General features: G+C 36.6%; 1 protein-coding gene across 11 annotated transcripts in view; it reads left to right on the top strand.

Annotated features, from left to right (window-relative positions):
- KLC1 (kinesin light chain 1) overlaps window positions 1-27,263 on the top strand; it is a 45,933-nt gene that overhangs the window by 15,898 nt on the left and 2,772 nt on the right. The window contains exons 5-16 of one of the 11 annotated variants that reach the window (XR_011559077.1): window positions 215-440; window positions 1,818-1,905; window positions 2,288-2,389; window positions 4,967-5,140; window positions 5,312-5,411; window positions 7,224-7,273; window positions 7,371-7,438; window positions 8,808-8,916; window positions 10,096-10,230; window positions 16,732-16,850; window positions 25,293-25,359; window positions 25,656-25,746. Coding sequence is in view for 7 of the 11 variants with exons in the window: in XM_070751591.1 (XP_070607692.1) it covers window positions 215-440; window positions 1,818-1,905; window positions 2,288-2,389; window positions 4,967-5,140; window positions 5,312-5,411; window positions 7,224-7,273; window positions 7,371-7,438; window positions 8,808-8,916; window positions 10,096-10,257; window positions 16,732-16,850; window positions 25,293-25,392 (1,298 nt within the window). In the remaining 4 variants the exon portion in view is untranslated. Of the gene's footprint in view, window positions 1-214; window positions 441-1,817; window positions 1,906-2,287; window positions 2,390-4,966; window positions 5,141-5,311; window positions 5,412-7,223; window positions 7,274-7,370; window positions 7,439-8,807; window positions 8,917-10,095; window positions 10,258-13,714; window positions 13,995-14,480; window positions 14,589-15,189; window positions 15,795-16,731; window positions 17,427-25,292; window positions 25,418-25,655; window positions 25,747-27,263 lie in introns of those variants that run through there. The other 10 variants (XR_011559076.1, XR_011559083.1, XR_011559084.1 and 7 more) reach the window with 10 other exon arrangements.

The raw sequence follows: 27,263 nt of genomic DNA, 5'->3' as shown, positions 1-27,263 counted from the left end.
TTAATTAATATTTTTTGAAAAACCGCGTTGCAGCGTTTCGCACTAATCGAGACCGTGCTAATCGAGGGATCACTGTATACCTTCACTGAGAAATTTATAGCTCTCAAGTCCCAAAGTCCTTTTGGAACACTTGGGTTTTTATAAGCTTCCAGGAGATTGGAAACTAACTTTGCCTCAGAATTTAATGGGATTATTCTGATTATTTTATTTCCAGTTCAACAGCCACATAGCAGTGCAGCAGCAGCTGCCCAACAAGGTGGTTATGAGATTCCAGCAAGATTAAGGACGCTTCATAATCTTGTCATTCAGTATGCTTCCCAAGGTAGATATGAGGTTGCCGTACCACTTTGTAAGCAAGCTCTCGAAGACCTTGAAAAAACTTCAGGCCACGATCACCCTGATGTTGCCACTATGTTGAACATACTTGCTTTAGTATACAGGTTAGTAAGGTTAAGAATATAGTTTAAAAATATTGCGTGTTTAAAATGTACTGATTCTGCAGTGCAATGTTTTATTTATAAGACAGTTAAAAGCGTGCAACACCCCAAGCCCAAATGCTAACAGGAAATGCCAGGTTTCTACTGTTTTACAAAATGTTATTTATTTATTACTTAGATTTGTATGCCGCCCCTCTCCGAAGTTATGTGTAATTTCGTTTAGAAAGGCAGGGTCCCTATGTTCCTCCCCCCCTCCAAATGAAAGGGGATTTGGAGTTTCTGCTTGTGGACTGATTCAACAAGATTGGCAAATTCTGCTTGGAGGAAATGTTTTTGTAGGTTATCTTAGTCAAAACTAGATTTATAGACCCATTCCATTAATGTATTTCTTTTTCTAGAGCTTTAAGAAAGCCAAACCACAATTAGGTTGATAACCAAGTAATCAATGCAGAATGGCAGTTTTATTCACAGGATTTCATTTTAAAGTGTCACAAGACTATGTGGCAGAGATCTGAACCCAGAGCTACGTCATTATGAAGATGTTCGTATATACAAACAGAATAGCTACCTACCTACAGTGTCGTTAAACACAGCAATCTTATACAGTGTCAGCCTATCTGGGGCTAAGCCTCATTAAAATGAATAGGATTAGACCCAGACTCTGCTATAATTAACATATTGTCTCTTTAAACCCAGAAAAGGATTAGCTATATTCTTGCCATCTCATCTTTAAACATGGCCAGACTGCTCATCTCTTCGATAGTTAATCATTAATATTAACTGATAGATATTGATTCCTGATTTGTGTCATTCTCCAGACATTTGAACTAGAAAGTCCAATTTATTGTGTTAAAGTAATTTAGCCTAGGGATGCTTAGGTTGTCTGGACTCTGGTGTGACTCTGGTCTAACATGCTCTCTCTTGAGATGTGTTCTGTTAGCTGAACAACTGAAAAAAGATGTCTTCCCACTCCTTAATAGCCTGCAAGATTTCTCCCTTCCCCCACCACTAAATGAGCTATTCAACCTGGAAGCTAGAACTTTGTATTTACAAGTCTTATTAACCCTACTATTCCAGGGCACATTATTGGTTTTTTTAAAATCCTCTTATTTTATAGGTTTTCATAAGGCTAAGTAATGCATAGTTTTATCTCAGATATGTCTGGTAGTTAAACCCAAGGACTGGATTCACTTTTATTTTAGTATTGTCTTCACAAGTGCTTATGATGGTTCTGCAAAGTCCTATAGTAAAGGTGTAGCTTCAATGTTACCTTCACTAACAACTACATGCAATATTTTGAAGTGAAGTGTTTAATATTTATATAATGTTTATATGAAGCATTTGTAAATAGTGTATGTTAATGATTTTTTCCCAATGTAGGGACCAGAATAAATACAAAGATGCAGCAAATTTACTGAATGATGCCCTGGCCATTCGTGAAAAGACCTTAGGCAAAGATCATCCCGCGGTCTGTATATAATGCAGATTTTTATTTTTCCTATCACAAATTCTTTTATTTAAAATTCATTTTAATGTTAAATTTGAATGGAATGTTTTAAAGTTTATTATTAAACATAATTGAAGTTAAAGGACCTTCAATTGTTTTGAAATTGTAATAATTGAATACAATATTTTTAGCTCTATTTAAATTACTTCATATATGTATCAAGAGTACAGTATATTCTTCTACTGAAACAGATATTGTCTGTAATTGTATTTATGTTTAAACAATTCAAAAAACCAAATTGTTTACATTTGAAGTATACTAAAATATAAATAGGTGAGCTATTTATCTTAAAAATAATTTTACCAGATGTAGTAGTTGATCTAGTGTTTGGTTTTTCTTGCAGGTTGCAGCAACTTTAAATAATCTTGCTGTACTTTATGGGAAAAGAGGAAAATATAAGGAAGCTGAACCATTATGTAAGAGAGCTTTGGAAATCAGAGAAAAGGTAACGTTTATTTAGTTTTACGTGATATACACTCCCCTCCTAAAATAGCAATAATAATAACTTGCCACATACTTTAACCAAACAACACAATACTTAAAAATGAAGCCAGTAAAATGAGTTTAGAATTTAATAAACAAATATTAATATAAATCAGAATACCATTACATTTAAAATATTATTCTTGGTTATTTTTGTTGAAGATACCTTACAGTTATAATATTAGCAATACAGGTAGTCTTCAACCTATGACTGAAATGGAGCTGCCCATTGTGTTTGTAAGTTATGGCAGTCATAAAGCAGGTCCCCCATATGATTGACCAGATTTTGCAACCTTTTTTGTGTTGATGGTTCAGTAAACACTGTGATGGTTAAGTGAACCAACTATTTCCTATGGTCTGGTTTTACCGAACAAATATTTTAATGCTCTATAATAACTTGCAGAATTGCAGATTTTTGGCAAAAATATCGTAAAATGTGGTTATGTGACTACAGGATTCTGCAAACTGCCATGTAGGCCAGTTCCCAAGTGCCTGAAATGTGACAGTATGGGGGCGGCTGTTGGAATTTTAGAACTGGGTTGTAAGTATCCTAGAGGATACTCTGGAGATATCAGTCAGAATTTAAAAGTTGCTAAGCAACCAGTTTTAGATTGAGGACTACCTTAAATGCATGCAGGCTAAAGAAGATAACTATGCAATGCAGTTAGGGTTTTTTTCGTTATAAATATTTGCTGTAATATAAATATATTACAATTTGTTATTATAGAACATTAAAATATTTGTAATAGGACAAAGACAGTTGTTAATAAGGAATAATGTATAAACCCTTTTGCAAGTTGTTTCACAAGCTTATCTACTGTATATACCAACAATCCCCCGCCCCTCCCAGTGAAAGCATTAGCACATGCAATAGGAGGAAAACAGAACTGAAACATTTTTAAAATAGTTGTCACATGAATGTTTAAGCATATTTATCATACAACCTTTTTTTTTCATTCTAAGGAAAACTTCCTCAATTGCAGAAATCCTAATTTAAAAATAAAAAGATTTGGGAATGTTCCCACTTTGCTAGCTAAAATCTGATAGCATGAGAGCAAAATAGGATTCTGAAGAAGGCAATAAGAATACCATGATGGAGGCTGGAAAGTTGAGCAACAGGGGACAGAGATAATAGGAGACAAAGATAATTTCCTACCCAGCTTTTTCTATTGACATGATAGAATAAAGAAATTAATGCAGAAGAAACTCTGAAAAAATAATATGAAGTTACATAATTAGGGAGTTTCAGTGCTTTATATTTGTGTGTGTTAAATTTAAATTAATATGATTGGCATATCACAACAATTTAATTGCCCAGCCTTTTGTTTACTGAAAATCCTTCAGAGACTACAGGTAGACCTTGCCTTACAAAAAGTTTGTTTGGTGATTCTTCAAAGTTATAATGGCAATGAAAAAAGTGACTTATGACCATTTTTCACACCTTACAACCGTTGCAGCATTCCCATTGTCACATGATCAAAATCCAGACACTTGGCAACTGGCTCATTTATGACAGTTGCAGTAGTCTGGTGTCATGTGATTAACTTTTGTAACCTTCTGAAAAGCAAAGTCAATGAGGAAACCATACCCACTGGAAAATTGCCTTAACAACTGCAGTGGTTCATGTAACAACTGTGGCAAGAAAGGATGTAAAATGAGGCAAAATTCATTTAACAACTATTTCACTTAGCAACAGAAATTTTGAGCTCAACTGTGATCATAAAGTTAAGGACTACGTATAATGATTTGTGTGTTCTACAGAAGATAGTATTTTCCAAATAATCCATAATTGTGCTAGAAAATTTGATTTGGTCTTCCAATATATTTTTGCAAATAGAATCAGTGGAAGAATCATTCATGATACTTTTTTTCCCCATCCAAAATATCAGCCTTACCAGGTAGACCAGACAAGAAACATGACCATAATTGTACTTTATTGTAAAGCTACATTAATAGAGCCCTGCAAATCTGTCGTTTCCTTTACAGACTGAGAAACTAGGGAGGGTCTTTATGGGCCTGTTGCTCCATTTTATCGAGTTCTTATTTGATTATTCCCACACAGTATTTCTTTGCTCCATTTCCAAAGGTCTTCCCCACATATCATTATACAAATTTCCAAGCAACGGCACTGCTTATTAGACCTTTCCACACTTGTTTAACTGTAAGCAATTCTATAAAGTTATATATGAAAACCTTAAAGCATTTTAACCCCAAAACCATGAAATAGAATATCTTCTTAAAATCTGCATTGCATGTAAATATATTTTGCTAACCCTGATTGATACATTTTGAGCTTGGGATATAATTAAATTGTTAATTTGAGAAACATAAAATTTATTGTAATACATTTATTATATCAGTAAGAAAAACTTGAGAAGTAAATGTGATATCAGCAATTCAATCAACCATTCATTGATAAAGAATGAATACTGTATCTGACGAAAGAGTATATAAAGCTTATATCCACACCACAATCAAATAGATATTAGCTGTATCTGAGAAAGAAAAGAATTAATGTGGAATTCCTCTTTATTTCTAGGTGCTGGGTAAAGACCATCCAGATGTTGCCAAACAGTTAAATAATCTGGCATTACTATGTCAGAACCAGGGCAAATATGAAGAAGTAGAATACTACTATCAGCGGGCACTTGAGATCTACCAAACAAAACTGGGGCCAGATGATCCAAATGTAGCAAAAACAAAGAATAATTTGGTATGTTTGTATAATAGAATAAAAAGCAGAGAAGCAAGCAATTGTGGTTCTCGTTTGCTGAAAACGTGAAACTTTGACCATAGCTGCTGACCTGTCCTACAAATGTTTACATAAGTACTAATGCTGATATTTAAACTTAAAACATGCTAATGTAATGGTTTCTCTCTTCAGGCATCCTGCTATTTGAAACAAGGGAAATTTAAGCAAGCAGAAACTTTGTACAAAGAGATTCTTACTCGTGCCCATGAAAGAGAATTTGGCTCTGTGGATGGTAAATGATTCTATTATGAAGAAATGTTAGACATGGATATGATATGGTGCATGCATGTTACATTTTTAAAAAGAATACAAATTTTAGAAACTCTTATATTATGAAATAGTTTTATGTTAGTGCTATATTTATTTCTATCTGACCATAGGTATTTTTTCAAGTGATATACATATTTCAAATTGTACTTGAGGTATGCCCCAATACACACACATACACACACACATTTTAAATTGAGCAGAATTCACTCCCTGTATGTTTGTGTACACACACACACAAAAACTCTTGTCTGCAACCATTAGCTGGGCATAATATTACATCATAGAGGGAAAAAATGTCAACCAAGGTATCTCAAATGGGCTAACATAACAGAATGTTTTCAAAAATCCAGGAGCTAAAACTCTTGTGAAGCTGAAGTTTGGTGAATTTTATAAAATATTTTGTTTTATTTTATTTGTATTATAAAGCATAATATAAAATGTCTTAAAACATATTCTTTGGTCAACTCCTCATAGTTGTGCTTTACAATTCAACGTGGGCTCCTTGTAAGACAGGTATATCTTTCACTATCTCCATAAAGCTTTAACATCATTTCTAGTACATTAGAAGCTCTGCCATTGTTGAGAGCATTGAGGAATCTGATAAGGAAATAGCTCTAAAATGATGACTCAGCAGGTCATGGGTTATTTCAGTACATAATGAATAAGGGGTGGAAGAAGCATTTTTAAAAGCAAAACATTCAAGTGACATTGGTTACAATTATTTGTCTGTTTTTAGGCCTCTTTTCATAAGTAAAAGAATTCTGCCCAGTGTAGTAAAACAGTGTTTTTCAACCAGTGTGCCGTGGCACACTAGTGTGCCGCGAGACATGGTCAGGTGTGCCGCGAAGCTCAGAGAGAAAGAAAGCAAGAGAGAGAAAGGGAGAAAGAAAGCAAGAGAGAGAAAGAAAGCAAGAGAGAGAGAAAACAAGAGAAAGAAAGAGAGAGAGCAAGAGAGAGAGCAAGAGAGAGAAAGAAAGCAAGAGAGAGAGAGAAAGAGAGGGAGGGAAGGAGAGAAAGAGAAAGACAGGGAGGGAGGGAGAGAGAGAAAGAAGAAGGAAGGGAGAGAAAGAGGGAGGGTGAAAGAAATAGAGTGAAGGGGAGGAAGAGAGAGAGAGAGAGAGAATTTTTTTGTCCAAACTTTTTTAGGGCTCCCCCCCCCCCCGCTCAATGTGCCCGAGGGTTTCGTAAATGTAAAAAATGTGCCGCAGCTCAAAAAAGGTTGAAAATCACTGTAGTAAAATATAGTACTAATAAAAACAAGTCAGCTGAGTGTTGTTTCACACAAGAAAGATATACTGTATAGTAATTTCAGTGTAGTAGTTTCATTGCATTAAATAAGTTATGTTAACAAGGATGCATATTTGTGAGAAATACTATGATCAATGAAAAAATTTGTAATGCTTTAGCAGACAGCTGTGTTCTCTCAACGTGCTATTTTGAAGGCTGGTTGAGATCAAAGCTACTTTAAATAGAACAACTTTGAGTTATAGGTCCTTTTTTTCACAACGCCTAGAAAGGTAGATGCATTTTGACACAATGGGTGAAATAACTTTCTGTGACATTCACCTTATTTAAAAAAATAGTTTTGGGGAATCTTTACAATTAGTAGCTCTTACAAATAGAAGTAAGAGCTACTAATTAACACTGGCCAACATGATTTAGAAACTAGCAGAGTCTAGGATAGATTTTTCTATATAGGCATAAAATGTTTCCTTAACCATTATTCTGGAATTTGCAATTTTATTTCACAATTCAATATTTTACTCTTACATAGATGAAAACAAACCGATTTGGATGCATGCTGAGGAGAGAGAAGAATGCAAGGTAAGGAATTAAAGAAAGAAATGAATTTATAAATAAATATGTTGTTGTTAATTTATATTCCGCTTTTCTGCTTCTTAATATATTGCTGTCACTTTAGGGAAAACAAAAAGATGGCCTGACATTTGGTGAATATGGAGGCTGGTACAAAGCTTGCAAAGTTGACAGGTAGGTATATATTCCCCAAATCATTTGTAGTGTTTGGCTGTTGGCGGTGCTATGAATTCTGAAGTGTAAATAAACCATAAAAGCTTTTGTTCCCACTGGGCCAGGCTCTTCATGGAGAGTGGGGAGGTTTGACAGCTTTGGGCAGTAAATTCTTGAAACCAGAAGTATTTGAAGTGTTTCCAGTTTTCTGGATCAAAAACAAAACAAAACAAAAAACTCTGTTCCATCTAATGTTTTCTGTAGAATATCTCAAAGTACTTTCATTTCAAAAACCATAAAACCATCCACCAGAACAGTATGGTCTAGAGAATTTTTTTTTAATTTTAAACATTCTCAAGAATATTTCTGAGTTGCTTGAATACACTGTTTTGCAAAGTCCTCTGTAGTCACTAACTACCGAGTATTGCTCTGCCAAGGGTTTTATTGATGAAGCTAATGGATTCACTATAGCGATTAAAAGCATTTTGTGGCCTAAGTGGTTATGTTAGAAAAACACCATAACCACTATATCTTGAGAGAAAGACTGCCAAAGGGAGTAGCACTTCATATGTTTATGTTATTATTGTTATTGCTTTTTATTTCTAATATTTCCTATTTTTAATATTGATGTGGCATTGAACTTGTAAAATGTTATTAAGAGGTGGTTTTCATGGGACTAAAAATGTTCACACTGCTGTAAGGGACAAGTAGCAAAGAATGATAAATCAAATGCAGAGCATTATATGTCAGATATTTTAATGCAGTTTTTCTTCTTTTAAAAAAAACTGAACAAAGTTAATAAAGGGATAATACAATTTATATGTTTTAAAGCTATTGATTTAGAACTAACTTATAAAATGGACTAAAATAACTATGAAAACAATTTGTGCCCTTTGCAAGTATGTTATGCAAAAATCATGTACAATATGAAGCCTGTTTTCTGCATGAACATTTCCATAAAAACAAGTACTGTATTTAAAGTAAATGCTCGTAGGAAATAAAAGCCCACTACTTTATTAATTTATTAATACATACTGCTATGCTGATGCAGTGTTAGAATGCAGTACTGCAGGCTACTTCTGCTGACTGCCGGCTGCCAGCAGTTCAGCAGTTTGACTCCCACAGGCTCAGGGTTGACTCAACCTTCCATCCTTCCAAGGTCAGTAAACTGGGGACCCAGACTGTTTGGGGCAATATGCTGATTTTGTAAAACCGCTTAGTGAGAGGCTATAAAGCACTGTGAAGTGGTATATAAGTCTGAGTGCTATTGCTAATTAGGCTTATGATGAGCATTGGCTTTTAATCTTCCAGTGCAGTTTTAACCAGGATTGTTGCAAGCTTAGGTTGTTGTGGATTGCTGTCAGAAATAATTTTGATTTTTAATTAACAGTCCAACAGTTACAACTACTTTAAAGAATCTTGGAGCACTTTACAGACGTCAAGGAAAGTTTGAAGCTGCTGAAACACTAGAAGAGGCAGCAATGAGGTCCCGTAAACAGGCAAGTACTATAACACCAAAAGGTTCTTCAAAATGTTTAAAGTGTTTAGATGTTTGATATTGCATCATCATGATTTGGGAGCAGAACAAAGATAAATGTAGGAGCAATGGATGATATGTATTTATTTATTACATGAAATACTAAAGAATCTGCCATAAAGAGGCCAAACCAACAAATTCAAGGATATCTTTGCAGCAAATTTCCTACATCAGGAAATGACAATTCCAAGCGTTCTTGAAAGTCATTGACCCCAAGTCTGTTCCCAGTACAAGAATCCACTGCTAGCATCTTTGACAAATGAGCAGTATCTGTCTAAGCACTTATGTTTAATCAGTGAGCACAATATCACAGTTTGCATACATAGGAGCTTAGCAGGCCGACCATAAAGGAATCCTTTCTACATTTGAAATCAATAAACAAAGGCCACTAGAAAATGTAGCAGTGCATAGAAAACAAGGACAAATCAGTGACCGCACCAAAGTAAAAAAACAAACAAAAAGAAGGCAGTTACAGCATATAGATTTTTCATATTTCAACATTGACAAGAAAGATTCAAAAACTTGTATGGAGCACACACACCTAACCAGCAAAACAGTCAGACAATTCATGGAATGATGACTTTAGCTGGAGAAAAATGGGCCTTCAGCCTGAGCACCAGTTTCATGCTCTACACTGCAATGCTTCTTCTTTGAGGACATGATATCTCAGGGCAAGCACAACCTATTGTGAGCCAGCTGGGTTAGGGCCTGGAGTCCAGCAACACTGTTACTGGCCATATTTGTTGAAGGTTGGCCATGTGGATGAATCCTTAATGTATATTCTGCAGGGACTAGGTAAACACATGTGGATTCTGTTGGAGTATGATGCTTATTTAGTGACTGCTCAGAGACTGAGACTCCTAGGTAAGCCATCCATTGTGCATTCAGTATGATTGAAAGACATACATCCAAATCTGACTTGCTCCAGTGTCAAGCCCTAACAAGTTGAACAAGATCAAGAAAGGAATTTTAGTACACAGATTCTAGTAAAGCATATTTAAAGATATTCTGGGTGATAAATATAGAATCTTGGAAACAATAAAATAATTTTCTAATCTTCATTTATTGTGAATTCATTAAGGCGGAGTGATTTGAAAAGCTCCTTGCTGACGTTTGCTTTGTCTTTCCTTGTTTGTAATAGGGACTTGACAATGTTCACAAACAAAAAGTTGCTGAAGTACTTAATGATCCAGAAAGTATAGAGAGACGGCAAAGCCGTGAGAGCCTTAATATTGATGTGGTAAAGTATGAGAGCGGACCTGATGGAGGAGAGGAAGTGAGTATGAGCTTAGAATGGAATGGGGTGAGTACAGTACACAGCGCAGTCAATTTTTTAATCCTGTTGGCGTTATTGGTTTATATTCATCTGCAGATTTGAGTAAAAGAAAAATCCTGCTTTTTATATTTTAAAATCAATTGGAAAATACTCAAATGAAGAAAATCTAAGAATTAATATTTGGATCTTGCTGTGTGTGCTTGAATGCTGATTGAATGTCCTAGTTAATACACAGCCAAAATCAAGCTGACGAGTTTTGGAATTTTTTTGTGGAAGCAAAGTATGACAATCACATGCTTGTAATCTTTATCACTTAAAACATTTGCTGATTAAGGAAACAAACACTGCTGTAAACTCAGATGGAATGATATAAAAGAAAAAAAATCCCTGGACACTGTATTGTGAAAACAAAGTGAAACTAACTTCTCTATAAATGAAATCCACTGAGTTTTTCCATACAGGTAGTCCTCATTTAACAAACATTCATTTAGTTTCACCATTTAAAGTTACAGTGGTGCTGAATAACTAGTTTGGTCATGTGATTATAATTTGGGTGCTTGGAAAATTGGGTGTATTTATGATTGCATTGGTTCTTCAACTCCCCTCACTTTCCCTTCTGCCCCCTTCCCCGTCATTTGTCCTTTTGGTCACCTTATACAGTGGCCTCTTTGGTGGTGATAGTGGTGGAGCTAAAATAGGCTCAAGGTCTTTAGCCTCAGCCAGCCACACCAAGTCTATTCACGCCATTCCACAGATAGGACTCGCTGTTCCCCAAAGTATGCACAATTCCCATAATGCTTGGAAGGCTTCAGAAGATTTCTGAAGCATTGTGAGAAGAGCACAGATGATTTAAAGAATGACATGTGTGGCCTTAAGGAAGAAGGTCTGGCATAGTCAGCAGCTGCCTCACCTTTATCCAGGTTGGGCCTGCCTTATCAGCAGTGAGAAGAAGACGGTGAAGATCAGCTGCAGGACTTGCAGAATGCCGGACAGTGATGGTGGTGGTTGGGACTTGATGATAGTCCTGTGGCTCTAGTTGGCTTCAAGTGGTGGGGGCTTAAGGTGGCACTCCATATTGCTGGCAGTGCTGGCGCTGCACTAGGGATCCAGGAGTAGTGATGGCTGGCTGAGACTGATGAAGGCCTTGGGCCTCTTTTTTCTGCTGCTGCCAAAGAATGCTGCTGGGCAAAGTGGCCAATAGAAGGGAGCTAGTAAGCTAAGGGAGTTGAAGAGGAGGCTCCATTATCTTACTGGAGCTCAGGATGGGGAGGGATCAAGACAGGTATGGTTTAGATCTAAGTGGATCCTTTCTTATTCATCAGTGGGATTCACTTAACAACTTCAATGAAGACTGCCTGGATTGCTGTTGCTAAGTTATGTGGTTACATGATATTGTACTTTAAAATTGCATCTCTTCATGATAGAAATTCCACTCCCTAGTAACTATCATAAGTCTAGGACCATCTGTACACTGTGAGGTGTGCTTCAGAATCTGCATTCAACGTTTCTGAAACTTCATGGCACTAGAATGCAAAAATAAAATATGGCTCTACAGCTGGATAAATTACTGCTTCCAAACACTAAGGAAGTCTGTTCAATTTTAAGAAAAAAAAACTTGTGCCATCTATTCAAAAAAGTGTGCCATAGGAATTAAAACAAAAAGCACCTTCTAAAGCCAGTATTGTTCATAAATAATATACAGTGATACCTCATCTTACAAACGCCTCGTCATACAAACTTTTCGAGATACAAACCCGGGGTTTAAGATTTTTTTGCCTCTTCTTACAAACAATTTTCACCTTACAAACCCACTGCCGTCGCTGGGATGCCCCACCTCTAGACTTCTGTTGCCAGCGAAGCACCCGTTTTTGTGCTGCTGGGATTCCCCTGAGGCTCCCCTCCATGGGAAACCCCACCTCCAGACTTCCATATTTTTGTGATGCTGTAGGGGAATCCCAGCAGGCTAATCCCAGCAGCGCAAAAACGGGCGCTTCGCTGGCAACGGAAGTCCGGAGGTGGGGTTTCCCAGTGAGGGGAGCCTCAGTGAAATCGCAGCATTGCAAAAACACAGAGGTCCGGAGGTGGAGTTTCGAGGACTTCGGTGTTTTTGTGATGCTGTGATTTCACTGATGCTCTCTTCGCTGGGAAACCCCACCTCTGGAGTTCCATTGCCAGTGAAGCGCTCGTTTTTATGATGCTGGGATTCCCTGCTGGGATTCCCCTGCAGCATTGCAAAAACACGGAAGTCCGTAGGTGGGGTTTCCCATGGAGGGGAGCCTCAGGGAAATCCCAGCAGCGCAAAAATGGGCGCTTTGGCTGGCAAAAGGGGTGAATTTTGGGCTTGCACGCATTAATTGTTTTTCCATTGATTCCTATGGGAAACATTGTTTCGTCTTACAAACTTTTCACCTTAAGAACCTTGTCCCGGAACCAATTAAGTTTGTAAGACAAGGTATCACTGTAATTGAACCTGTTTTTCTATTTATCTGATCACTTTATCATTGTTATAATAATTCTCGCTTCTTGTAGCAGCAGACAGTTGATTTTGATTTGTAATGATTTGGATTCCCTGAGAAGATAGAATTATTGTTCATCATAAGCGCATCATGATAATTTTGTTTTTATGAAATCAATAGCAATTGATCTTGCATTTGGAAGTGTAGATTAGTTTCAATAATGGGATGTTTTTGAGATATTTCTTCTGTTGCTCTTAAATCTTGCCTGAATTTTAGCACCTCAAAGGTTGTGCAGCTTTTTTATTCCTTTCTTCTTTGACTTTTTTTCCTGCTCATCTTTGACTTTCTTTGACCCTTATTTGACTTTCATTCTAAATTAGTATTAACAGCGCTAAGACAGTCAATCAGCATATAATAGAAACACCATTACCTTATTATTCTTTTATTTTTCCTGTTGGAATTAGAACTGTGTACTGTACTCTTTCCTAATTTTTTTCTCCGTCTGCTTGGCATGCCTTCAGTTTTCAAGTGCAGGAAGATGCACTGTTTGCATGTGTTTTACATTTTATTAAGATATATGCAGATTTGCGATTGATTCAAGGAAATAAACAGTATTTCTAGATCACAAATAGTCCATATTTTAAAATATTCTGATTAACAAATGAGTTTCTTTAAAATGGAAGTATCTGTATCTGCCTTGAATAATATGTGGTCTTTAGGGTTGCGTAAACCAGATTTAAAACATATCAAGTGCAGCTGTAATTTAAACATACCCATCATATTCTTATAAAACACTGCTAAATTTGAGCTTAATTTTTTAAATTGTTTTAAAATGTTATCTTTGCCTGAAAAGTCTTCTTTTAAATAATTTTAGCAATTTGTGATATTGAAATAATTATTTGGATGAAAATTTAATACAAGAGAGGATTTGTAGCCTCTCTCTTTTGTATTCCCAATTAATTTTAATACCTCACTAAAAGAGAAGGTCAAAGGAGCTGATCAACTTTACAGCTCCCTATTTTTAACAGCAAATTTCAGCTCTGCTGTTCACTGAGCCCTCTTCAATCTGCCATTTGTTCTTAGAAGTCTTCAAGGGACTGAAGGCAAGTAATTGCAATGAAAATAGATTTCAAATGTTTATTGGGATACAATGTACTGTATATTTATATATTCTGAATAGGAGGTTAAAAAATTTAAAATCTTTCAGAACAGCCTCTTGATTAAGAATAGAGGTTGTATTCATTATATTATTTTTTAAAAGAAGGGCTGGTTATCCTACCAAGACAGTAATGCTTCAGGGTGTTTTATTCATTCTTATACCAGTAACAATAAATGTGCTAATTTAGCTCCATATTTATAACTATTGGGATCCTACTCATGGATAATAGTTTTCTAATCTTCAGTATTTTGTTATTTTCTAATCATTTCCTCTCCCTCAAAAGTGCTTTAACAATCAAAGCACAAAGAAAACACATATAAATTTATGTATTTTATTTATTTTTATTCCATCCTTATTTTTATAAATAACACAAAGCGGCGAACATAAATTGTGGTTGTAAATTTATTATTTATGAAACCAAGCATTTGGGTTGATTTTATCATAACTAAGCTTACGTTATAAGCCCCTGCTGCTTTACTGTTTAATTTAATGCTCACAGATTTGTCAGGCCTGAAATTTGCCGATGTTTTCATTAGATGTTTAAGAAGAAGGCAAGCCAATCTCATTGGATCTTACTAATAAATATGAGGTTGGTGTAAATTTAGAACTGTCACACTTCCCTCCTTGTAATCTAGGTGGAAAACAGTTAATCGAAGGAACAAAAAGAAGGAATTGATAAATAGTATTTATTCAAAGAAAGGTTGAGGCCACAATACAAGTATTCCAACAGGTATCTTTCAAATCTTACAGTATACTTCTGTTTAGACAATTTATCATTGCAAAACTCTTGGCGTTTCTTCTACTTTTTAAATGTGAAGGACCAGAGGCTTGCTGGCCAATCTGTTCATTGCTTTGCTACTTTAATAGTATAATGGAGTTTTGGAATATTGATGCATTTATTACATGAGCACATTTATTCCCACTGGTATTGTTCATAGTATCTAAAAATTAAATTATTCTACTTTGTTCTGCCTTTTCTGAGGGTTTTTTTGGTCCCTTTTGACTTTGGCTCATGTGTATTTTTAATGGGAATTCATTGGCTATAAAATCTATAAATCCTCAATTATATCTGTTATATTCACAGGATGATTCTGATTCTTTCAGCACGTGAATACTAAGAGTTTTGCAATAGAAGAAAAAGACCTAAAGGCTTTTATTTTCATTTTAAAAATATTCAGTTTCCCTCCTCTCCGCTAAGTATATATACACAGAGCAATTCACATAATTAGTTATGTGACCTAGAAATACTGTTAACAAGTATTAACAAGCTTGAAACTGAAAACTGTTTAACTTTCTCCACAACAGTTTCATCCAGCTTTTTCTCTCTCCATTTCTGTCCGACAGGCCTAGATGCCTTTTCTGACTCTAATACTGTCTCCTGCATGACGGGCGTACACCATCTTCAAGCTCTAACTTCTCTCCACTACTGACTGCTGTGTATTTAGCAATCCCTTAAGATCTTTGTCACAGCTATACTTCCTGTAAAAATGGCCACTTCTTCAGTGCTGGTGTCTCTTACATTTGGGACAGGGGGATCCTCTTTCTCTTGTATATGTGTCGCTTTGCCAGATATGTAGTCTTCTAGAATGTAGTCTTAATATCCATTTGCTGTGTAACAGATGAGTTAACAAAACTAAGAATGATAATTCATAAGTAAATGTTTCACTATAATGAAAGATAGTTTAAGCTATTGCACAAGAAATTAAAATGGCATGAAGGTTACCTTGACAAAGTAATTAGTTTAAAAAAACCTCAAATTGTAAGGCACATGCTTACATTGTATTAGACTTATAACAGGGTTTAACATCAATATAGATGTCTTGACTTAATGCTTATTCAAAAGTAGCAGTGCTGTTTAGTATTCATGTGAAAATGCAAATATGCTTTTCTCTACTAATCTTGGTGATGGGTGACTTTGTGTATTTGTCTAATAAACTCAGTCCAACTGACGTCTGTCTCTGTCTTCTGCGTAGTACTTTCTGACCTTTTGTGTATGGAAAGATTTATTTTCCAAAAACGGCAAGGTATTAGTAACTTGAAATAAAGCATAAACAAGTTACTTAGAGAATAAAGTTAACAAATATTGAACCATGTTAATTGGTCTTCTGGAAAATGAACTAAAATATCACCAAATATATTATTGTAAAATTATGGCCTTGCATCTTAATTTTCTAGAATACTGTTAAGGTTAAAGTGCAAGAACTTAAAAATGTTTTCTGCTCTCATATACTTCAGTTCTTATTATCTGCTTGCTACGTATGTGCCAAATGAGATTGAGCCTCAATAAAATCTTGCTCACTCAGCTGTTACTATAATGCTACTGCTTTGTGGTGGACTTTTGTTGTATTCCTATTACTGCATCATGGTTTGCATAGAATGCAGTAGTGGATTAGATGCCTATGCTGCTAATAGAAATGTTGGCTATTCTGCAAGGAATTGCCTTTACCTAAACTGTTTTGATACACACCCATTTAATTTCAGTGGAAATGAGCAATTAAGTGTTCAGATAATTAAATCATTTTATTAAAACTATCTACCAAAACTTGTTTCATTGAAATGTATGAGAATTGTAATTCTTGGATAAATTGTTGTCATGGTTAAGTTAAAGTAATGCACTCTGATAGATAATATGCTGCATGCTTATTTTTAATCTGTTCATCTCAGAGCCATTATCACAGAATCTTAGAATTAAGGGTTCAAAGTGATCTTGGAGATAATCCACTCTATCTGTTTGGAATAACTTTTTGTTAAATATTGTTTGAAATTGAGATACTTGCTTATAACTTCAATGACAGCAGAACATAACCAACTGGTGTTCAGTTGTAATTGCTAAACTCTGAAAAGGATGAATGATTCTGCCATTTTAAACATGCTCATTTTTTTCAGGATGGCACTGGATCATTAAAACGCAGTGGTTCCTTTAGCAAACTTCGTGCTTCAATTAGACGCAGCAGCGAGAAGCTGGTTAGAAAACTGAAGGGAGGAAGTTCGCGAGAAAGTCCTGGGTAATTATTTCTAGATGTGTTGCTACACATGGGAATTCAATTATGCCTAAACTTATCCTGCTGTGTACTGGGTTTATCTGCTGTGCGAAGCACAGTTTAATCAGGAAGCAGTTCTTGGAAAAATGCAATACACAGGATGTTGTTGAAAGTTGGTCAATAAACACTTGTAAAAAATTTGTTCTTAATTTGATTGTAAACCGTATTATGGCTTTGTAAAAAATTTGACATTATATAAATGACTAGTTCAAGAATTGACTGCTCTGTCATCCTACATAGAATGACTTGGCTGAAATTTCAGCAGGTTCCCCTTAATAACAAAATCTGAACCTTTTAATTTATTCTGAAAAAATTAAGATTTAATTGGTACATGAGAAATTGACGCGTGTGTATATAATATCTAATCAAAGTAGATTATTAAATCTGTACAAATCTATTTAATTGGGTACCTGTTTACATTTATTAAAACATGTAAACATGTAACTTTTTTCCAATTCTCACATAATAATAATAATATAATAATAAAAGCTGTTACATCTACTTGTCTAGAATTCCTGCGAATAAACTATTGTTGTAATAGATGGACTGAAATTCTTTATCCAGGCCTTTTAATAAATAAAATATACACTTCGTACCAATATCATCAGGGCTCCTTTTGAAATCTATGCTCATTTTCCTTTTTTTGTAAAAAGCATAAATAACTTTGTTATTCACTCCAAATACCCAGAGTTTCCAGGTCTTAAGGAAATAAACTGTTACAGATTTTATTACATGAAAGTATTATTAACTGTTACAAGAAGTTATGCAATGCCATTTTCAGTAAAAACAATGAAGAGAATCCTATATAGCAGTGGTTCTCAACCTTTCTAATGCTGCGACCCCTTAATAAAGTTTTTCATGTTGTGATGACTAGTGTTCCCTCTAATTTTTTTTCGGTGTGGACGGAAAAGTATAGTGTCTGAGCGGCAGTCCCTTTGGGACTGGGCGGCATAGAAATGAAATGAAATAAAATAAAATAAATAAATAAATAAATAAATAAATAAGAAAAAAAATCCCTTTTTTTATTAAAAGAAATTAATAATAAAACAAAACCGAAATCTATTACTATTAAAACTAAAACAACCAGCAAAACCAAAAACACAACTACTAATAAATCCATGCTTTAAAATCTTCATTTCTTAAATATTTATCATAGTATTATAGTAATCTAATAATACTATGAAAATCTATCTGAACACCAATGCATCAATTAATATATTTCCATATTTACTTTGCTATGATTTCATTCAATATTTCCAAGCTCAAATAATTTTCAGGCACTTAGCATTTACTATTATTAACTCTCGTCAATCTTCTACATTTTCAAGTATATTTTAAATTCATAATGCAAAGTCATAAAATCATACAGTACATATCATAAACCCCTTATTTACCATATGTATCTTCCATTAATTTTATCTATGTAATTCAATATAGTTGTATAATTCTAATCCAATTTTACGGATTAATACATCCTAATATTAAACAACACCTAAATATATCTTTTACCATCATTCCATTGTCAATCCATATTTAATAGTCAATCATCCCTCCTCAAATTTCTACCACTGTCTCATTTTTGGGTACCTCTCCTGTCTCTCCCTCCCCCTTTTCTCTCTCATTTGTTTCTCATTTCTCCCTCTTCCTCCCTCTTCCTCTCATTCTTCGCCCCTCTCACTTCTCTCTTTTTCCATTCATCTCCTCCCTCCCTTGTGTGTGTGTGTGTGAGAGAGAGAGAGAGAGAGAGAAAGAGAGAGAGAACTCTTAAACAATTTCCTAAAATAGATGAGGGTTGGGGGCTGTTATTATTTGGGTGCTTTTTACCATATGCTTTAAATCAAGAGTCACTTCTCTCTCTTTTTTCTTTCTCTTTCTCTCTCATTCTCTTGCTTTCTTGCTTTCTCTCTCTCTCTCTCTTTCTTTCCCTCTCTCTTTCTTTCTTTCTCTTTCTCTCTCTCTCTCTCTTGCTTGCTTTCTTTCTCTCTTGCTTGCTTCACCCGGGAGGAACTCGGCCACACGTACCCACTGGACTCCTGGCGCCTGGACAGCCGGCTCTCCCCACCCCCCACCCGTGGCTGCCTCCTTACCGGCCATCACAGCCCTCCCCGCCGTCCATGGTCTCTGAGAGCAACACTGATGTGACGTCACCGCCAGTGCCTCTACCACCACCGGCCCCTCACCAGCACAGCGGCTCTCTCTTTCTCTTTCTGGGCAGTGGAGAGGACCCAGCGGCAGGAGGCAGCCGCCAGCGTGGCGGCGGAGGAGGAGGCAAAGCTGGCTTCCCAGGGAAGTGGCGCGTTTGAAAAGTGTGCCACTTTCCTGGGCGCAGGGCTTGACATCATTTCAAAGCCCTGCAGAGGTGCTGCTGAGGAGGAGGCGGAGGAGTGAAACGCCACTTTGCTGGTTCCAGCAAAGACCTGGTGGTGGGGCGGTGGTGAGGGGGGTCCTTCACCACCCTCCTCTCTGAGCAGCCATAGAAAAGCGTGCGCCAGGCTTCATTTTTTAGTGCGCTCCAGCCCACTGCGCACCTTAGAAGGAACTATGGTGGTGACCTCCAACCATAAGTCTAGTGCCAATTCTCCCAACAGAGCTTTATGCTGATTGGCAGGAAGGTCAGAGGACACCCCACTGTAAACGCCTGATTGGTTGGATTGTAAAAAATATGGTCCAAGGCATCAGAATAGAAACTTTACTTCCTAACACCATGGGAAATTGGTCTTTTCCCATGGTCTTAAGTGACCCCTGTGAAACGGTTGCTCAACCCCCAAGGGGGTCCCGACCCCTAGGTTGAGAACCACTGCTATATAGAAATATAGAAACCAATTTATTTCTACCTATGGTGCTTTGAAAAACAGGTAACAGTAGTAAAGGAAAGTCTCTTTAACAAGGAATGCATCTAGATCAGATGTGATTCTTTTTTTGCTACATTAAACATGGATGCTCTGCTTATCTTTTTGCTTTGTCTAATCATCAGGGCCTTTATCCCATAATCTTTTCTATTTCTGTCACTTTCTAATTTGGAATATTTCAGTATTTTGGTTACTGATAAGACAATTAAACTTTATTCTCTGAACTGGTAGCCACCTACTTTTCCCCCTTAAAATACACTTAAATGCACCTTTTGCTTCTTTCAAGAATACATTTCCTTCTAAAACCAGCTTTTTTAATTTGTCTTTGAAATATGTATACATTTTATAGGTCTTTTATATTGATTTAAAATGTTGTATTAGCATAAGCTTTCATCACTTTCAAAGGTTTGGTTTACAAATAAAAAAACATACTTAATTACAGTGGTACCTCTACTTACTAACGTCTCTACATACGAACTTTTTGAGATACAGACCCCGTGTTTAAGATTTGTTTGCCTCTTCTTAAGAACCATTTTCACTTTACGAACCCAAGCTGGGGTGTGTGCGCTCTCTTACTGAGCATGCACTCTCTTACTGCTGCAGGGATTCCCCTGCCTTGTGAATGCCTCCATCGGGATTTCCCGTTTGCTTGCTGCCCCCGCCGGGATTCCCCGCCTCCGCATAGCCAGCATCGACTGTTGCCAGCCGAAGCGCCTGGGATTTTCCCTTTGCTTACCAGCGGCTGGACGAGATACCTCCCTTCCTTCCTCCTCCTCCGGAGCCTGTGGGGACAGCCATGCACTCCCCTTTGTCTCCCCGCCAAAGAAGCGGTGGCCAGTTGAAGTTGCGGCCCGGAGTCCTAATCCGGCCACCGCTTCACCTCCCTCCGCCTGATCCTCAGCAGCCCCGGCGAGCCTACGCAGCTTCTCCGTCCAGGAGAAACTGCTCTAAGTCCTCCTTGCCCCTCCTGCCTATCGGCCAGTGGAATTACAACTGCTGCCCACCAGGACCCTCCAAAGCTGTCCCGACCGCACCTGCTTTGCCCCCCCCTCTTGCCCGGCAGGCGATGAAGCGCTTGGGGGGATGTCCGGCTCGGAGTGCCCCCAAGCCAAGTCGGCGGCTCCCTACTTCTATGAGCCTCCCCTCAGAAACCCCGAAGCTGGAATGCCGCCGCTGTAGCTCCGTTCCCGGCCCATAACTTCGCCTCACAAACTCTCCCCACTGCCTGCAGGTGAGTGGAGATGTGCGTCTCCCATTCTGTTTGCCATGCTACTCCCGGGTCCTCCTCGCCGTTCCGTTCTCTAGCAAGCTCCATTCTCTGGCAAGCCCCGTTCTTTAGCAAGCCTCTAGATAGATAGATGGATAGATGATTGATAGAGGGATAGAAGATAGATGGATGGATGGATGGATGGATGGATAGATAGATAGATAGATAGATAGATAGATAGATAGATAGATAATATCTATCTAGCCATCCATCCATCTATCTATCTATTTAGAGGCTTGCTAGAGGACCTGGGAGTAGCTTGGAAGACAGAATGGAAAATGCACATTTCCACCAATGTTCCCTCTAAGCCACGCATCCGCGCGCCTAAAAACAACCCCCTGCGCAGCCTTTTCCAAGGGCGCGCACAACGGAGCCGGGCATTGGAGTTGGAGACAGGTAGTGACGAAAGGCAAATGTTTTTCAGCCCGCCGGACGGGAGGGGTGGCCCGATGATCGTGGCGGGGTGGAGATCCATGCACTGCCGGCACTGGCCCGATGATCGGGGGGGCGAGATCCACGCGCTGCAAGCACCGGCCCGATGATCATGGTGGGGGCGAGAGAGAGAAAGAGAAAGAAAGGGGGTGAGATAGAGGGGGGGAGAGAGAGAAAGAGAGAGCAACAGACAGAGGGAGAGAGAGAGAGAGAGAGAGGGGAAAAGAGAAAGAGGAGGGAAAGAGAAAGAGAGAGAGAAAGCAAGAGAGAAAGAGAAAGAAAGCCAGAGAGAGAGAGAAAAAGAGGGGAAGGAAGGAGGGAGGTGCAGACGGGCTGGTTTTGGAGGGTCCTGGTGGGCAGCAGTTGCAATTCAACTGGCCTTGTCTGAAGCCGAAGTGCCGGGATTCTCCTTTGCCGCCGTCACCGAAAACTTTCAAGGAGTGTGGAAGCTCCGCCGGTTGACAAGCCACCAGGCAGCTTCCCACGCATGTCAATCCACCCACGAGGCTCCCTCCGGGCAGCCTCCGCTGTCTTCCCCCCCTCCATCCGTCCCCAAACAAGGATCCAAATGCCGGTGATAATAAGGCAAAAGGGGTGAGTTTTCTGATTGCACGCATTATTCGCTTTTACATTGATTCCTATGGGGAAAATTGCTCCTTCTTATGAACTTTTCTACTTACGAACCTAGTTACGGAACGAATTAAGTTCGTAAGAAGAGGTACCACTGTACTTTCATTGCTTCCCAAAGAGCAACCCACTTTATTCTGAAAATATACATTCTATAAAATATTGTTAAATAATGGTATTATTTAAGTGCCCTTATTGAGATCTGCTATTTCTATTAATTTGAGATCCTTTTTTCTGATAAATCTATACAAGTTTTTGAATAGTATTGGATATGGGGAGAAGGAAATATTTGTGTATTACTTTTATAAAGTTCTATACTCAATTTTGAAAGAGAATTACCTATATTTTTAAGAAATAAAAAGGAAAGTTTATCAACTAAATTATTAATTTGTTCCCTATGAATTGCCTTTATAATATTTCAGAGTTTGTTTACCTGATTAAAAAAAATTACTGGAGTTCAAATACATTTTTATTTTTTAAATATCTTACAATTGAAGTAGTAGCCTTCTAAATTCATCATCATCATCATCATCATCATCATTACTATTATTATTATTATTATTATTGCTTTTTTTATTCTATTCCAAGCTATAGTATTTTCCCATCTTATCTATTCTAACTTTTCTTCCTTTTTCGGAATTCCTTCAGAACTGCAGTATTTCCCTCTTTTAAATAAAAAACATGTTTTTCCTTTTTGGAGTAGTGTTTTTATTTTTTTCAGATGATTGTTTGCTTTCAAACCTTCCAAGCTCTTCTCATTTAGTAAATCACAGTAGATGGCAGCATTCAACAAAAGTTACCCAATAGTCTTACATTTTATGTTAATTAGCTTTACTTTGTCACAATTAACTTGGCACCGTAGGAGTTTTATTTTATAAAAAATTAAATTCTGATATTCAAATTGTCACTGTAGATAATTACCGTATATATATCTTCTCTTCTGTATTACTTTCATGTTACTATATAACTTTCATCCAGCTGCATTTCCTTAAATAAGAGTCAAGAAACGTATTTAAAACATTATTTATGTAAACGACCATGATGATTTTTAGATTCAAAATAGCAGGTCTCAGAGCAGTATCACAAATTGCTTTTGACAGCCTGGCTTAAGAAGCTTAAGATCTTGGAAAAAATAAACTCTTGCTGTTTGTGAATCATAAATCCATAGGTTCAAAACATGTATGACCCCTTGAATGCTGCTGTAAGTGGAAATTTGCCCAAATAGAGGAATAACACGATTCCAGCCTACTTTTTTAAAATACAAACTGTTATATAGTTTAACCTCTTACTAGTATCTCATTTGAAGTGGTATCTGTCCATGATGATATTTATGTGTGATCAGTAAAACATTGGTCCGTATAATATCAATTATTAGGGTTAGATTTGTTTTGTATTTTATAGAACAATCTACATCACTACCCACCTCCAACTTAGAACTTTTCTGTACCTTACTAGTTTGTACTTGAAGGTATGGTGCTGCAAGAATAATAGTATCATGACCTGGTTACAGATTCTAATGCAGAAGGAAATTTTGAAACACATAAAAACTAGATGTGGTTTTGTATTTGCAATGGTCATATACTATACTACTTCTTGTATTCCAAAAGTTATGTTTATATCACCCTAGGTATGAAGTCAGTTTTTAAAAATTGGTTATTTAACGTTTCAGTTTCACTTGTGAATAATTATCATTTAGAAACTGATAAACTCAGATTTTCATACTTGTGCTGTGTTAAACATTTTAAGATTAACAGTATGTGTTTAATAGTACATATAAATATATAAATAAATAATTAACATGTAAATATCGCATGACTTACTACTTTATGTTGATAACACCTGTATTTTAATATGCATGCACTGAAGTTCTTGGATATGCATAAATATTGTTATTGTTGGCACTAATACAGTGTAAATATTTCTTATTTTGTATACCTTAGTTTATAATAAATTTTCTTGACTTTCCAAAGCTTGTTATATTAATGGTACTACTTACCATTAGGAATGCATAGATGAGAACAATATATATGTGTGTATGTGTTGCTGGGGCTGTCATTTGGCTAATCTGTGCCAAAGGATGTGCCTGTCTACTGATATACACTTGCTTTACTCACTACACAAATCTATAAAATCAAATAATTTCAGCTACCACAATCTTACCTTGGCAGTGCGGGGAATAAACTGTTGCAAATTTCCATTAAAAAATCCCTTCCCGTATAACTTATCAAACAACTAGCGTAAATTAATAGCCAGCTATCTCGAATTTTTCATCCTAAAATGTCCAAGTGTAATTAATTACCCAACTTTACTGTTTTAAACCTTAAAGGTTCATAAGAATCCTAGCTGGCATATGTCCAGGTTTTGCCTACATTTACGTCATCGAAAATTAGTGCAAATGTTTGCTGTGCTGAGCACACCAAAAGTATAGAAAAATAGTACTTGGTTTTAAATCATTAAGGGTAAACCTTTAAAATTTTATAAGCCCCTAATTATTATAGTGTAGTTCAATGTAGGAAATTGTTCAATCAATCTTGGAATATACCATAGAAATTCTACAAGCATTGTCACAGCTAAATATGATAATAATAACATCCTCTGGGGCTTAAGAGTTGATTACATTGTTTAATAAATAAGATTTGCTACCAAATCTCCTCTGCAGATTGTGGATTTCAGTTGGCAGAATATTAGGGCAGAATTTTGGTAATGCCTCATATGTATTATATTCTACAATCTGCAATCTCGATCTGAGAAACTATCTCAAGAAAAGAGAATCTTTTAAAATCAATAATTGTAAATATTTAATTTAAATTAAAGCTATTACGGGACAAGTCAAGATGGGCTATTTTTGTCCATTTAGTTAACAAGAATGAATGACATGTTCTTAACTATAGGATTTTTTTTAAAAAATAGGTACCAGTAGTACGATATCTACCTTTAAAATAATGATTTACAACAGTATGATAGTTTCAGTTTTAGAAATTCTATGGTGGGATTGTCAAATTAAGAATAAAATAATTTAATTGTTAATAAAATGGTACTTAAAATAATCTTAAATTTTATTATCTTTTGTAGTAAATATAGAAATATATATATACACTAAATTGTATTTCTTTCAGTCATAATAGTGTTATTAGGGTAGGCGTTATTTTCTTGTTATATATGTTTTGTGTATTCAGAGCTTTCAATTTTCAGCTCTTCTGATTGGTTTATCATTGCATGTTCACTGTCCAGCATGAAGCGTGCCAGTTCAATGAATATTCTTAACGTGGGTGGCAAAACAACTGAAGATCATTTTCAAGTAAGAAGCCCGATAATATTCTTATGCAACTAGACATTACTGGCAGGGCTTAAAATAGGTATGGATAAAATGACGAATTTGGGCATATCAGACCCCAAACTCAGATATGGAACTAAGTATGATAGTGTTTCATTCCTAATTTAATGTCATAACACTGCAACAATCTATTTCAGAGCTTCTAGTATGTAGGCCCAACTTCCTTATTTAAAATGGCCATCACCATTTGCAGTTTTACCCTTTTATATACTGTTGATTGCTGCTAATTCATTGCTCTTTCTATTCTCTGAATATTTTAGGGCAAATTCCAGTGTTGTCAATAGAAACAATAAGTCTTTCATACAGATAGCAAATGAGGTGACAGAACCATGCACTTCAGACTACAATCAGGTGTTGTGTAATCAAACATGTCTTCTTGGGTTGTGAATTTGCATTTCTTGCATATGTCTATGTTTTTTGGTAGTGAAGAGAGTAAGTCATAAATGTATGAATGAAGCTATCTGGAGATTATGAAAAATATACTGTATTTTTCCCACTATAAAACTCACCTAAATTTACAGGAGAAAAACAAGAAAAGAATAGTTTTTGACACCCACACGTCATGTTTTCGCTCTCCTTGACCCCCAGAAGCCGTGGAGAGCTTCTCCGATCCCCAGAAGCACTCTGCAATGCTCTGCATGGTCCGTTTTCATCAAAAATGGGTCCTTTTGTGGGCTCCTAAGCCCTCTCTCTTTTGCCCTCTGGGGCGGGCAAAGTCACATTTTTGCCCTCCCCAGGCCCCAGAAGCACTCTGCAGTGCTCCACACGGCCCCTTTTTGCCAAAAATATACCCTGCAGATTGTTTTTGGCCTCCAGATTGATTCTGGAACTGGAGAGGGCAAATGCGTGGAGGACTTGGGAACCCAAAAATGAGCCCATTTTTGTGAAAGCAGGTCTTGCGGAGCACTGCAGAGTATTTCTGAGGGCAAGGGAGACCTAAAATGTGACACGAGGAGGGTCCAGGAGGCCAAAAGGGCTGGATTTGTTCCCATTTTGGGGTGGTGGTGGTGAAGGTACATCTTATACTCTGAAAAATATAGTAATAAAGCTATATGTGGGAGAAAAAAAACTATATTATACTGTCTTTCCCATGATAGAGAAGCAGAGGCTAATAGAGCTATGAGAGGTGTCTGTATGCCATTTACAAATAATTTCAAGCAGCAGATATTGTATTATCTTTATTGTATTATGTATGGACAATGTTATTCAGTAATGACTTGTAGTATAGTAAATGCATTAGAAATTACACATAAATTCATTGATATTCGAGTCCCTCGTTCAGAAATATTATCCTTTTTATACTATTTTACCGTATAATAGTTTTTCAAAATCCTCAAAATGCTTTTCCAGAACCATTTATATTAACATTTTCTAAAATTTGCAGGGTTCACAGTTCAGGGATTTTAAGTGGCATTTGCAGTTTAGTGTCACACTGATTAGGATTAAAATAAATGCTGCCTGAGGAATTTTGGGAGTTGAAGCCCACAAGTCTAAAATTGCCAAAGTTGGAGACCCCTGCTCTAGAGCAACTTTAACCTTTCCAAGGGGTGATAAATAAAAATAAATTGTGGCCCTGAGTAATTACAGGAAGATTTAGGCTGGCAAAAATATTTTCAAACTCTAACCAATGCGTTTTATAAGGATTGTTTTTCAAACTTCAATTTCTACATAGTATTTGCTAATGAAAATCAATGGATAGTGCTACAATTTTCCATCAGGAAAAATGAGATCACAAAATATTAACTCAGTCACATCTTAATATCTGCATGAAGATTCTCCTTCACGTGTTTTAATATTTGTCATGTTTAATAATCTTGTTTAAATGACCAATGTTATGTTGTGGCTGTTAACTAACCCTATAGTTTCCA

Source organism: Erythrolamprus reginae, chromosome 1, assembly GCF_031021105.1.
Source record: "Erythrolamprus reginae isolate rEryReg1 chromosome 1, rEryReg1.hap1, whole genome shotgun sequence".
NCBI lineage: Eukaryota > Metazoa > Chordata > Lepidosauria > Squamata > Dipsadidae > Erythrolamprus > Erythrolamprus reginae.
Note: the sequence above shows the minus strand (reverse complement) of the source record. Positions and strands in the feature narration are given on the sequence as shown.